The 13859-nt window shown below is 40.6% G+C and overlaps 1 protein-coding gene across 12 annotated transcripts in view; it reads right to left on the bottom strand.

Annotated features, from left to right (window-relative positions):
- The window catches only part of RFX3 (regulatory factor X3), a 298993-nt gene that overhangs the window by 23606 nt on the left and 261528 nt on the right, over window positions 1-13859 (bottom strand). For all 12 annotated transcript variants that reach the window (XM_086684922.1, XM_086684915.1, XM_086684918.1 and 9 more), the window contains one exon: window positions 6036-6189. In XM_086684922.1, the coding sequence (XP_086541048.1) occupies window positions 6036-6189 (154 nt within the window). The remainder of the gene's footprint in view (window positions 1-6035; window positions 6190-13859) is intronic.

The raw sequence follows: 13859 nt of genomic DNA, 5'->3' as shown, positions 1-13859 counted from the left end.
TTCATTAAATTGATTTTGCCTTAAGAATCCATGCTTATTTATCACGATTATCCTTCTACCAAATGGAACTTTTTCACCCAACTTTTATCCTAAAAGCTTGCCTGTGGAATTATTATTGCTCTTCTCCAATTTTTAGGTTTTGAAGATTTTTTTCTCGTCTACTTTGAGTACATCAACTTTGATAAATTCACATTTTTCTTTGGATGGTATATTCTTAAGGGATCTTCCATTTTTTTCCCTAAAAATATTACTAAAGTATCATCTTTTTTTATGTTGACATTCATATCTGAATAAGTAAAGCATCTTTTGGTTTCTACTTTTTATTTCAAAAAATTGGTTATATGGGCGGCTCAGATGTAATATTAAGTATAATGAGATTATGACAAAGAGAATTGAAATATGTTTAATAAATTAAAGGTAACAATATTTATCACAGAAAATCGTTTTACAAAGCAACTAAAATTTATAGATTCAGAGAATGTATTAATGGACTCTGTCTATTTTGAGGAAAAAAAGCACACATACCATAAACTCCCAAATTGATTCCAAAGAGTCCTAAAATTCAAATAAAAGGATAGTTTTCCACTCAGAGCTGTGCAGAAAGCCCTGAGTTTAAAAAATTTTTTATTTAACAGGTGTGCAAACAGCTGCAACTTGCTTATTCTGTTTTATTCCTGCTCCTAAAATTGCACCACTCCCAGAGAGTCTGTGGGTATATTTATAATATTAAAGTTCAAAAAGGTATATAATTTTAGCAGTAAATAAGTTCTGTTTCCTTTTTACCACCCAGGCAAAAAATATAATCCTGAAGCTCTGAAATTGCACATGCTTTAAATAACTTACTAGTCAGCATTACTGTGGCAGCTGACTGACATTTAGAAGAAAACGTGTTGGGCTGTGATGCGCTATCCGTTTCCTCTGGGGGCGCCATTGCATGGTGGTCTGCACGTCAACCGAAATGGTAGTGTTAACGGGGATGCAAAAAACAGTAGTTTTGTACACCCGTATACCGTGCTTGTGTGTGCAACGGGTATCGGTCTCTCCTGCCTGCTCAAAGCATGTAAACAATTGTTAATCCTCAAAAGTACCTGTTGAATTCTCATTAATGAAGATACATTAACTGTCCCTAAGTTGCTTTCAGGGACAACCTCTCCCCCTTGCTTCTGGATCTAGCTGGCTGTCCGCCAAATAATGTGCGCGCAAGGCAAAAACCGACGGTCCAGCCAAGTTTGTGACTACTTCCCAGGCTTCTTCTCGCTGACTTCCCAACTGTTCTTGCTCCCGTCCCCCATTCTGCAGTGTTTTTGCTCGCCCCACCCCCATTCGTGCAGCAGGTGACGAGCATGGTGGTTTAACAGCAAGAACTTGGGGGCCAGACTGCTTGGTTTTGGAGCCTGATCTCACCACTTAAGGGTTGGGTGACCTTAGGCGAGCTACCTGACGGCTCTGTGTCTCATGTCATCATCTGTAAAACAGGTATAATAAGGGGCGCCTGGGTGGCTCGGTCGGTTAAGCGTCCGACTTCGGCTCAGGTCATGATCTCGTGGTCCGTGAGTTTGAGCCCCGCGTCAGGCTCTGCGTTGACAGCTCAGAGCCTGGAGCCTGCTTGGGATTCTGTGTCCCCCTCTCTCTGCCCCTGCCCCCCCCCCTCAAAAATAAACATTAAAAAAACTTTTTAAACAGGTATAATAATTTTCATTTATAGGGTTGTTGTGAGATATTAAGTTAATAGCCACAAAGCACTTAGAACAGGGCCCGTCACATAAGTAGTATGCACGTCGCTTGAAATTTTTGGGTTTCTTTCCTGATCCAATTCGACTTCTTGTTGACTGAATTTGATGGTATATATTGGGTCTTGCTGGTGTCTGACCTTCAGATTTTCCACGAAAGCTTCCCCTTGGCCATGCTCCCTTCCATTTCAGGTAGGACCTGTGTGCCTGTGGTGGTCTCCACCCCTTATCCCCCAATTCTCACCAACTTCACACAGTTATGAACTCTTTTTGCCCTTTAGGTATCACTTCAAACATCATTTCTGGAGGGCGGGGGGGAGCCTTCCCTGGCCCTCCCAGGCTAGATGAAGGCCTCATGCTTCGAGCATTCCTATTTCTCTTTAATTCTGTAGCTCTACAGTTTTGTGAATATTTAGTAAATATAAATTCAAAAACTAAAATGTAAGCTTCTTGAATGCGAGGTCAAAATCTCTTTTGTTCATTATTATAACCTAATCATTACAGCATTTGGTCTAGAGTAGGTATGTAAGAAATATCTGCTAAACAGAGGCACCTGGGCGGCTCAGTCAGTTAAGCATCCAACTTTGGCTCAGGTCATGATCTCACAGTTCATGGGTTCGAGGCCCACATCGGGGTCTGTGCTGACAGCTCAGAGCCTGGAGCCTGCTTTGGATTCTCCCACTCTCTCTGCCCCCGCCCCTCCCTGCTCATGCTCTCTTTCTCCCTCTAGAATAAACATTAAAAAATTGCTTTTTATATAAAAAATATGTATTAAACAAATGAACAAATAAATTTCAGAGGTAAGTCTGAGAGTCAACATCGGTGAACAAGATTTGCCCAAGATTATACCACTATAAATGTCAGAACCATCAGGAGAATTCAGTTCTCCGGACTCAAAGTGCTCATTTTTTCCAGGGCATTAAATCTTTGGTTACACACATCATACAAAGAACCATGCAATTAGTGTGGTGTAGGTTCTAGAATGAAAAGTAAATGTACAGATCAGAGAGAACGGGGGTATCTAAGGTAGTGGGGGGGAGGGGGAACTGGGCTCCCCTGAGGAACTGATATTTAAGACATGATGTAGGACTTAGCATGAGCAAGGGGGAGTTGGGCAGAATATTCCTGGTAGAAAGAACCATTGACACAGTGGGCCAATGATGAGAAAAGCTTGGTGAATAAGAACAGAGCAAAGACCACTGTGATTGCAACAAAAGGAATAGGAGGAGGGAGGTTGAGGTTAATCGGAGAGGCAGGGCCAGATCATGTATCACCTCGTGCACCAAGCAAAGAATTTTGTTCCTTACCTAACGGAAGAGAATACCAATGATGGGTTTTAAGTAGGGATAACACAACCACCTTGGCCCTTTCATAAGACAATACTGACTGTACTAGGGGAGGTTTGGGAAAGAACAGATTTAGTAACAGGGTGGACATAGGGGTCCAGACAGAAAGACATGTAAAAGAGGATGCCCAGGTGTCCAGCATGATCAACTGGGAGAATCGTGGTACCATTTACTGGGAAGGAGCCATTGGTAGACAGATCAAGAGTTTGATTTCATTAAGTATGTAATGAATAAATAGTAAGAACTATTATTGGGTTTGTGGTTGCTGTTGTGACTGATGATTGAAAACCAATTGCTGCGATTGAGGGTAAGGGTGACTTTTATGGATTTCAGTGGATTTGGGCCCGAGGTGTTGCCCCCACAGGCACTTCTGGACTTGGTGTCTGAAAAGGGCAACCACCTAAGGGGCTAATGCAACTGAGCCTCAACATGCAGAAGCCCCCCCCTTTTTATTTATTTTTTAACCTCCAATCTGATTTCTAGTGTAGGCACGGGATAACATGGGAGGGACACATGAGAAAACAGCCTTTCCTTTTTCTTGAATTTCCTTCTCCTCCTTTCAAGAATTGAGAAATTTCAGAGACGCTAATATGACTATGATCTACGGGTCTATTATGGCCAACAGACGTTAGGAGTCCATCAGCGTTGTATGGGGAGAACAAACCTAGAAAACTACGCTTAATTGGCTTGGGCTGAATAATGGATGAGTAAAGACAGCTCAAAGGATTGTCCTATAAATCGGGTAAGGGAGAGAGTAGGCAAAGAAATCAAGAGGTGTGTGTATTAGATTGCGGAGCTCACACAGGTGTCTTACACCATATTTTCTGATCTAGATCTTTACTCATATTATATCTTTACCTCATGGGGGAATCTGTCATATTCATCTACATTGTTTACATATAGTAAAAAAAAAAAAGAAAAAGAAAACAGAATGCCTATGGGGATGGTTAATTGGCAGCACTGACTACGTAAGACCGTTTTGACCCTGCTGAGCCAGCAACACCCACACAAGCCTGTGAGGGGGTTTCTCAGTCTTCACACTGTGTGACCGGCACCTGCCCACTGCCCTTCTTCCCTCGAGATGTGAGGGAAGCAAAGACCACACACCTGATGATTAGTCACATGGTATTAATTAGAATCCCTGTTACCATTATCCTGACCATCTTCTTAAAGAAGTCCCCGGAACATACGAGGTGGTTGGCAGACATGTTAAACAGACCAAGAGGCATGTCTGTTTCCAAGGTGTTGGGCCCTGACTTGAGAAAACTTACAGTACTTAATCCACGCACCAACTGGGCATTTGGCAACCAGGTATCTGTAAGATAACTACTGAAAAAGGCACTAAGGGGAGGTCAAATCTAAGAAAAGGCCAGATGGTTTTGGTTCCATGAGGTCCCACCTATCTCAGCGATTCTTGCTAAATCTCACACACATATATACATCGTTGGCATCATTAAAGCAAAAGCACCATTGAGCGTCTTACAAACACATAACACATCAGCGCACAGCGAGGGATTTTAAAGAGGGACAAAGGAATCTTTTCAAGAACATTCTGAATAAGTCTGACATGTATTTTATTTGTATTAGAGCACTTATAAAGGTCCTTGAGGTATTTTAATGTATTTTTAATTTATACCTTTATTATCTTATTTCTTAAGCTAGGAAAAGGGTCTCATAATTATTTTGACTTTAAATTTAAACAAGCACATACACACAGCTTTAAAAGGCACATGTCTTCTTTACTGCTTTGGGTAATTTGTAATATGGCCAAATTTGGTGCATAATCTAGGAACGTCGGAAGGACCCCCGATTCAGTACAACAAAATACACTGCTGCAGAATTACTGGAGGATTTGTATCTATTCCTCATCATATTAACCAATCCTTGTGTAAATTTACATCAGAGTATCAGCTTTTTGACGCTCGCTGAAAATAAGATATTTTTATTTTCTATCTAAAAATTCTGAAGATGGGGCGCCTGGGTGGCTCAGTCGGTTGGGCATCCGACTTCGGCTCAGGTCATGATCTCATGGTCCGTGAGCTCGAGCCCCGCGTCGGGCTCTGTGCTGACAGCTCAGAGCCTGGAGCCTGCTTCAGATTCTGTGTCTCCCTCTCTCTCTGACCCTCCCCCGTTCATGCTCTGTCTCTCTCCGTCTCAAAAATAGATAAACGTTAAAAAAAATTTAAAAATTCTGGAGTTACTTTTTTTTTCTTTCTATCTTTAGCAATTAGAAGCCGGGGTTCGAAAATCAGAGTCTGAGTCTTTGAAACAGGTCTCCACCACGCATCAGCCACATAACCATTTCACCTGTGTCCTTAGCTTTCCACATCAACCTCAGAAACGCACTGTAGAATAGGATAACGTGGTACCTACCTCAAAAAGCTAAGTGTCCAATTCTCTGTCACCTATAAAGGTTCTCAAACTGTGCCTGACACATAGTAAGTATCCCCAAAATGTTAGCTATCCTCACCACCATCACTATTACTAGCCTTCTGAAATTGGATCATTTCTTCTGTTCCTGGGCACTTGGAGGAAGAGTCTACAAAATACATATTTAATTCTGCCCTCTGTGTTTGTAGCCCTGCACCTTACCAGAAACATCAATATTTCTTATTTTCTCTTCAATGGAGGTTCAATCACTTATTTTCTGTTCAATCACTGTTCAGGCCAGTGATTCTCAAACTTTTCCTTTCCATAGACACCTTTACAACATACTGAAACAGCCCTCGAACTTTCACGTGATATAATTTGTAATTTTAGAAATCTTTTCATTAAGAAAGTAAATATAAGAGGGATTGAAGGACCCCCCCCCCCCTTTAATAACTCTACAGTCCCTCAGGATCTTCCTCCATGGTCAGAAACAATTGTTTTCATCAGTAAATAATATATTTAAGTTAAAATGAAATTCAGTTTCTTTTCTCAAAGCCCCGTGAGTCACGGCTCTTGCGGCCTCTCTTACCTCGCCCATGACTGCAATGGGTGTTTCTCCTGTTGCCTGAGCAACACGATGCTCTACTAAGTAGAACATGTACTCGTCGTAGAGGAGACGGATCAGGTGGAAGGAGCCAAAGCTAGCAGCACTGCGTAAGGTTAAGTCCCGAATAACCATTGAGCTGTTTCAAGAGAGAAGACATATATGCAGCCAATGTTAGTGACCAGTTCAACCTACATTTCTTCCCAGACGAAGTTAAGCGAGAGGGTCTAAGAGGCCGGTGTAGCACACAGCCTGCCACACAATAATTTCATTACTGAAAGCAGTTGGCTCAACTCTTTTCAACAGAGTGGGAGCGACGCTGGGGGCGGGGGGAGGGGGGGCGGTCTCGGTTAAGTGACCGACTTCAGCTGAGGTCATGATCTCCTGGTCTGTGGTTCTAGCCCCACCTTGGGCTCTGTGCTGACAGCTCAGAGCCTGGAGCCTGCTTCTCCCTCTCTCTCTGCCCCTCCTCTGCCCGTGCCTGTCTCTCAAAAATGAAAAAATGTTTAACAAAATTTTAAAAAAAGAATAAACAGGGTGGGAAAGAGGTAGCCCTTAGTGGGTTTCGTTAGATCCTTAGCAGACCTAGACAGCTCATCACTGGGAAAAACCATTTCATTGTCACGGGCGAGCCTTCTGATTGCATTACTCTCGCAGATGGATCAGAACTGAACAAAAAAGATTTTTGAAAGACTAACAACTCATCACCACCCTAAGGAAAAGCAACTTTGAGGGAAGCCTTACTGACGGGCAAACAACACATCACCACCTCTCAGCGATAACAATTCTGGACGCACACTTGGGAAGAAATAGGTATCTGTGCCACACAAAGGTTGTGAAATATACTAAGTAATGCTCCCAGATGTGGCAATCTGGAATGGAGGTACATACGGGGACCCCTGCGAATCCCGTCAGAAGGCAAATTTATTAAGTGATTTCAACTTCTGACTGATTTCCATTTAAATTAAGGTGATTTTCCATTAGAAATAAGAATAATACAATTAATTAACAAATGCATATGTTTGAAAAAAGTGAACGTTTAATTTATAAAATATGATACCAAAGTGTGAATATTAACACTAACAATATATTGTTATAAATATATATTGTATATATAAATACAAAAAATAAATATATATATGCATATATCTATTTAGAAAGAGAGAGAGAGAGTGCACACATGAGTGCATGAGCAGAGGAGCAGAGGGAGAGAGAGAGAGAGAGAGAGAGAGAGAGAGAGAGAGAGAGAGAGAGAGAATCTCAGCTGGCTCTAGGCTCTGCATGGAGCCCAGTGCGGGGCTTGATCCCACGACCCTGGGATCATGACCTGAGCTGAAATTAACAGTCAGATGCTTAACTGACTGAGCCACCTAGGTGCGTCTTCTCTAGTATAATTAAAACAGAAAACAGTCCTAAATGATCCTGGCCTCGCTGAAGATGTGTCAGTCTTGGAGCCTGTCCATGCACTTCAAACCTCCTTAATATTTCTATCTTAGAGTCAGCGGTGGCTCTGTGTGTGTGTGTGTGTGTGTGTGTGTGTGTGTGTGTGTGCATGTGCGTGCACACGTGTGTTTCTTATCACTTTCATTTTGTGGTCTTTTTTAGAGATTTTTGGCCCAGGAAAACTCAAACAGCCATTATATTCTCGGATAGATGGAATCTATAAATGAAATCTCATAAATGTACAGGCTGATATTCCTATGGCCTGTTTTGCAACGAAGAAATGTAAAATGTCAGGCAGATGGAAAAAGACTGTGCTTCTGTTTTCTGTTTCATTGTCAACTTTATTTATGTAGGGGCTATTAATATATCAAATTCTATACATTTAATTTGGCAAGTGGCAGATCACCAGGGTACATCTGAAACTCTAAGCCCTACATTCTGAATCCGGCTCTTCATTAATTCACTGTCAACTTCAAACAAACCATTTCCCTGAGATTGGTTTTCCTCTTGGGTAAAAATAAAAGCCACATTTTTGGTCTTACCTAACTTATATGATTATTTCAAGGATGTTAAATAAACTTATGAATGAACAGATCACTACTTAAATAGAAGTGGTTACAATTATAATACACAGGAGAAGCTGAGTTTCTCAAACTCAGTTGGTTATAGCAGCAAGAACAGAAGGTTATTATATGATGATGGCAGGGGACCTCTTATTGGTGGATTTACTTATTAAAAAGAAAAGAAAAAGCAGGAATTTGGAGTGAGGCAGAGTCATGTTAACCAGAATGTGATTTTAAGTGTAAGCATGTCATTCAACATTTTAAGGTTCAAGGTTAGTCTGAGGGTCAAATGAGATAATGGATAGGAGGTCTTCAGAGAACTACCCATTATGGGGCACCTGAGTGGCTCAATTAGTTAAGGATCCAACTTTGGCTCAGGTCATGATCTCACAATTCACAGGTTCGACCCCTGCATCAGGCTCTGTGCTGACAGCTCGGAGCCTGGAGCCTGCTTCAGATTCTGTGTCTCCCTCTTTCTCTGCCAATCCCCTGCTCATGCTCTTTCTCTCTCTCTGTCTCTCACGCATAAACATTAAAAATTAAAAAAAAAGAAAACTCCATTACTAATTTCTCTGACATTGGTTGTAGCAACATTTTTCTAGGTATGTCTCCTAAAGCAAGGGAAACAAAAGCAAAAATAAACTATTGGGACTATGTGAAAATAAAAATTTTCTGCACAGTGAAGGAAATAATCAACAAAACCAAAAGACAACCCGAGGAATGGGAGAAGATATTTGCAAATGACATACCTGATAAAGGGTTAGTATCCAAAATATATAAAGAACTTATATAATTCAACACACACACACACACACACACACACACACACACACACACCCCAATCTAAAAACACACAGGCAGAAGACACAAGCAGACATTTCTCCAAAGAAATCCAGATAGCCAACAGAAACATGAAAAGATGCTCGATCTCACTCATCATCAGGGAAATGCAAATCAAAGCCACAATGAGATGTCACCTCACACCTGTCAGCATGGCTAAAACTAAAACACACAAGACACAAGAAGTGTTGGTGAGGCTGTGGAGAAAGAGGAATCCTGGTGTGCTACTGGCAGAGATGCAAACTGGTGTAGCCACTGTGGAAACCAGTATGGAAGCTCCTCAAAGTTAGAAGCAGAACTATCTTATGATCCATTAGTTGCACTACTGGGTATTTACCCACATATATAAAAACACTAATTCAAAGGAATACATGCACCCCTCTGTTTATTGCAGCAACAATAACCAAATTACGGAAGCAGCTCAAATGTCCACTGAGAGGTGAATGGACAAAGAAGTGGTGTATATATTCAATGGAATATTACTCAGCCATAAAAAATAATGAAATCTTGCCATTTGCAACAGCATGGATGGGGCTAGAGCGTATAATGCTAAACAAAATAAGTCAGGGGAAGACAGATACTGTGTGATTTCACTCCTATGTGGAATTTAAGCCACAAATGAGCAAAGGAAAAAAATGACAGACAAACCAAGAAAGACTCTTAACTCCAGAGAACAAACTAATAGTTACCAGGGGGGAGGTGCGTGGGAGGACGGGTGAAACAGGGATGGGGATTAAGAGCACACTTATCATGCATGTTGAGCACTGAGGACCGTATAGAACTGTTGAATCACTATATTGTGCACCTGAAACTACCATCACACTGTATGTTAATTATGCTGGAATTGAAAAAAAAAGGAAAACTACTCATTACCACAGTACTACATATATTAGAGTTAATAATACATTCATTGTCATAAACCGTAGTTCTAGTGAATAATTCCTTAGACTCAAATACCTTAGTGAATACCTCAAGTTTAGAACTCAGGAAGTGAGCTACTAGAAATAGATTAATTCTTTCATTCCTATGCTACAGATAAAAAATTATGTTTATAATTCTATGCACGCCTTTCCTAAAATTTAATGACACATAACCCATTTGTAAAAATAATAAATATAAACACAATACCTATTTGAAATTAAACATTTGTTTTCCTATGGAAAAATCTTAAAAGGCAGAGAAATCCCTCTACTTAAAAAAGCAAAAGCAGGGGCGCCTGGGTGGCGCAGTCGGTTGAGCATCCGACTTCAGCCAGGTCACGATCTCGCGGTCCGTGAGTTCGAGCCCCGCGTCGGGCTCTGGGCTGATGGCTCAGAGCCTGGAGCCTGTTTCCGATTCTGTGTCTCCCTCTCTCTCTGACCCTCCCCCATTCATGCTCTGTCTCTCTCTGTCTCAAAAATAAATAAACATTAAAAAAAAAAAAAGCAAAAGCAAACACAACACAAAAGTAACAGTAAAATGTTGGATAACATTTTTACCTAAACTGATCCAAACTTGATCAGCTGGAGTAAATAATTTCGAATTGACGCAGAATATTTGCTAATTGCATCTCTTGTTAAAGACAGAAAATATTCATAATATATCCCAGAGAAGACAAAAGGCTAACAAACATACAAAATTTCACTAACCTTACTCAAAATTACAAATTAAAACACCACATATCATCTATCGTACTGTAAGAGATGAAAAGGTCCGGTGCTGCCGAAAAAGATGGGAAAATAACTCTCGTTTACTGTTTTTGCGAGTATACATTCACAAAACTTTTGTGGTGAAGGGAAATTTGGCACTATGTCTCAAAACTAAAAAGGCAGAAAACCGTTGACTTACCAATTCTAATTCCATACATTCACACAAATGAACAAAGATCATTTTAACTGTAGCAGTATTTATACTGGTGAGAAACTAGGAGGGAACACTAAATATCCATTAGTTGATGGTGGTTAAATAAATGATGGCTCATTCATATATCAATTGTATGCAATAGTTTAAAGAAATGAGGGAGATTGGACATAAAGGTAGTAACATGGAAAAGTATGATATAATGATATAAAAGTATGATATAAACTATGATATAATGTCAAGTTAAAGAAGTAAAATGTGTGGGAGTCATTTTAATATAACAACTGTCTTACAATTAAAAAAAACCTTATCCTTAAATAAATGGGGATGTGTAATATTTTATTAGCATTGAGAGAGCACACTTCATTAATACTGTGTTAGTCACTTCAAAAAGTTCAACCTTTTTTACCAAAATGTGTCTGAAGATACATGGCCAATTTCATGCAAAGATAATCAAGACAGTATTTTTTATAATTGTATCATAATGCCAAAAGCCACCAAAATGCTTCAGAATGAGGGGAAAAGGTAATGTTTAAATAACACATGACACGTACACATAATAATATTGAATATTGTGAGGACATTAAAAGTTATGTGTTTGAAGATGTTTAATGATGAGAAATGCTTAAGATATAATGTTAAATGAAACTGCTTACGGAAAGATACAGATAATAAACCATGGTAAATAACTAGATTCCAATTTTATATAACACTAAAAAAACTCAACAATTTACCAGTGGTTATTTTGGGGTATTGAAATTATGATGTAAGTTTATTCCTCATTATTTTTTCAAAGATTTTTTTAAAAAGTTTATCTATTTGAGAGAGAGAGAGAGCGCACACCAGCAGGGGAGGGGCAGAGAGAGAGAGAGAGAGAAAGAGAGAGAGAGAGAATCCCAAGCAGGCTCCATGCTGTCAGTACAGAGCCTGATGTGGGGCTCAAACTCACAAGCCACAAGATCATTGCAGGAGCTGAAACCAAGAGCCAGACGCTTAAATGACTGAGCCACCCACATGCCTCTTTAAAAAAAAAGATTTTAAGTAATCTCTACACGCAACGTGGGGCTCGAACTTACATCTCCCAGATCAAGAGTCGTTGGGTCTACTGAGTGAGTCAGCCAGGCACCTGTGCTTGTTATTTTTAGTATTTCAAATATTTTCCAAAGCGAGTGCATCTTGATTTCATTTTTTAAAAATGTTTATTTTTGAGAGAGAGAGTGCAAGTGGTGGAGGGGCAGAGAGGGAAGGGAAGAGAGAGAGAAGGGGGGAATCTGAAGTAGGCTCCAGGCCCCGGGCTGTCAGCAGAGAGGCCGAAGTGGGGCTCAAACTCACGAACTGCGAGATCATGACCTGAGCCGAAGCCAAATGCTTAACCGACTGAGCCGCCCAGGCGCCCTTTGATTTCATTTAAAAATGTTTATTTTCCCTCTCTTTCTGTTCCTCCCCTACTTGCACTCTGTCTCTCTCTCTCAAAAATAAATAAACGTTAAAAAAAATTAAAAAAAAATTTTTTTTAACGTTATTTTTGAGACAGAGAGAGACAGAGCATGAACAGGGGAGGGGCAGAGAGAGAGGGAGACAGAATCTGAAACAGGCTCCAGGCTCTGAGCTGTCAGCACAGAGCCTGACGCGGGGCTCAAACTCATGGACCGCGAGATCATGACCTAAGCCGAAGTCGGACGCTTAACGACTGAGCCACCCAGGCGCCCCCCAAAAAATTTTTTAATGCTTCTTTTATGGGGCGCCTGGGTGGCTCAGTTCGTTGGGCATCTGGTTCTTGATTTCAGCTTGGGTCATGATCTCATGGTTTCTGGGTTCGAGCCCCAAGTTGGGCTCCACACTGGCAGCTCAGGGCCTGCTTGGGATTCTCTCGGTCTGTCTCTGTTTCTGCCCCTCCCCTGCTCATGCTCTTTCTAGCTCTCAAAATGAATAAAATAAACTTTTAAAATGTTCATTTTAAAAGATGGCTTTATAAATATAAAAAAACAATTCTGAGTCAGTTGAATGTCAATAAATCTTTGCAGGGATAAATATCACAGATAGAGAATGAATTATATATAATATATATTTCTAAGTTCAAATTTTAGGCCTTTATTCCCTTAAGATAGAAAAACCCTGAAATAATGTTAATGACTAAGGAAAATATTCACACTAAGTAGCTTTCTGATAATACTCTAATATGCAGAGTCCACGGATTTTTTCCAAGAGAATTTACCTCCATCCACTCAATAGATGTTTACTGCATTCCTACTCTGTGCCATGGTCTTATTCTAGAACCAGTTAGGCAAAATTTTGGTTTTAGCAGAACTCACCTTCTGGTAAAAGAAAACAGTTGAGGAAACACGAGCAGATGCAAAATATAAAGGTAGGTAAATCCTACGGACACAGTAGATCAGGGAAAAAACCATAAATCAGGAAAAAAAAATAAATCCTATAAAAAAATACAGAATCATGGGGACGAGCATTTCAGTTAGGTTGTCAGCAAGACTCTTTCTGAAAAGGTGGTATCACTGAGCAGAAACTGGAATGAAGTGAGCCAAGCGAGAACATGCGAACTTTGCTGGCAGAAACAGGAGCAAATGAAAAGACCCTGAGGCAGACCCGGGCTTGATGTGTTCAAAGAACAGCCAGGAGCCTAGTGTGGCTGGAAGAAAGTCAGCAAAGAGAGAATATACAACAGGTCTGGGGGCACTACCTCCTGGTCCGTGTCGGGTCTCCAGGACGGAGCCTTGGATTTTATTCGGAGTATTTTGTAAATCTTGCACGGTTAGGCAGTCACCTTATTTCAGCATAAAATACACATATAATCCTGAATTCTGGTGGAAAATTAAAAACAATCCGCTGACCTTCAGTTATAACACCTAGTGATTTTTAGAAAATGCTGATAAGCATGAAATTATTTTTTTAAATTTTTTTCAACGTTTATTTATTTTTGAGACAGAGAGAGACAGAGCATGAACGGGGGAGGGTCAGAGAGAGAGGGGGACACAGAATCGGAAGCAGGCTCCAGGCTCTGAGCTGTCAGCACAGAGCCCGACACGGGGCTCGAACTCAAGGACCGAGAGATCGTGACCTGAGCCGAAGTCGGATGCTTAACCGACTGAGCCACCCAGGCGCCCCAATA

This window comes from Puma concolor, chromosome D4, assembly GCF_028749965.1.
Source record: "Puma concolor isolate L17-30 chromosome D4, mPumCon1.1.hap2, whole genome shotgun sequence".
NCBI lineage: Eukaryota > Metazoa > Chordata > Mammalia > Carnivora > Felidae > Puma > Puma concolor.
Note: the sequence above shows the minus strand (reverse complement) of the source record. Positions and strands in the feature narration are given on the sequence as shown.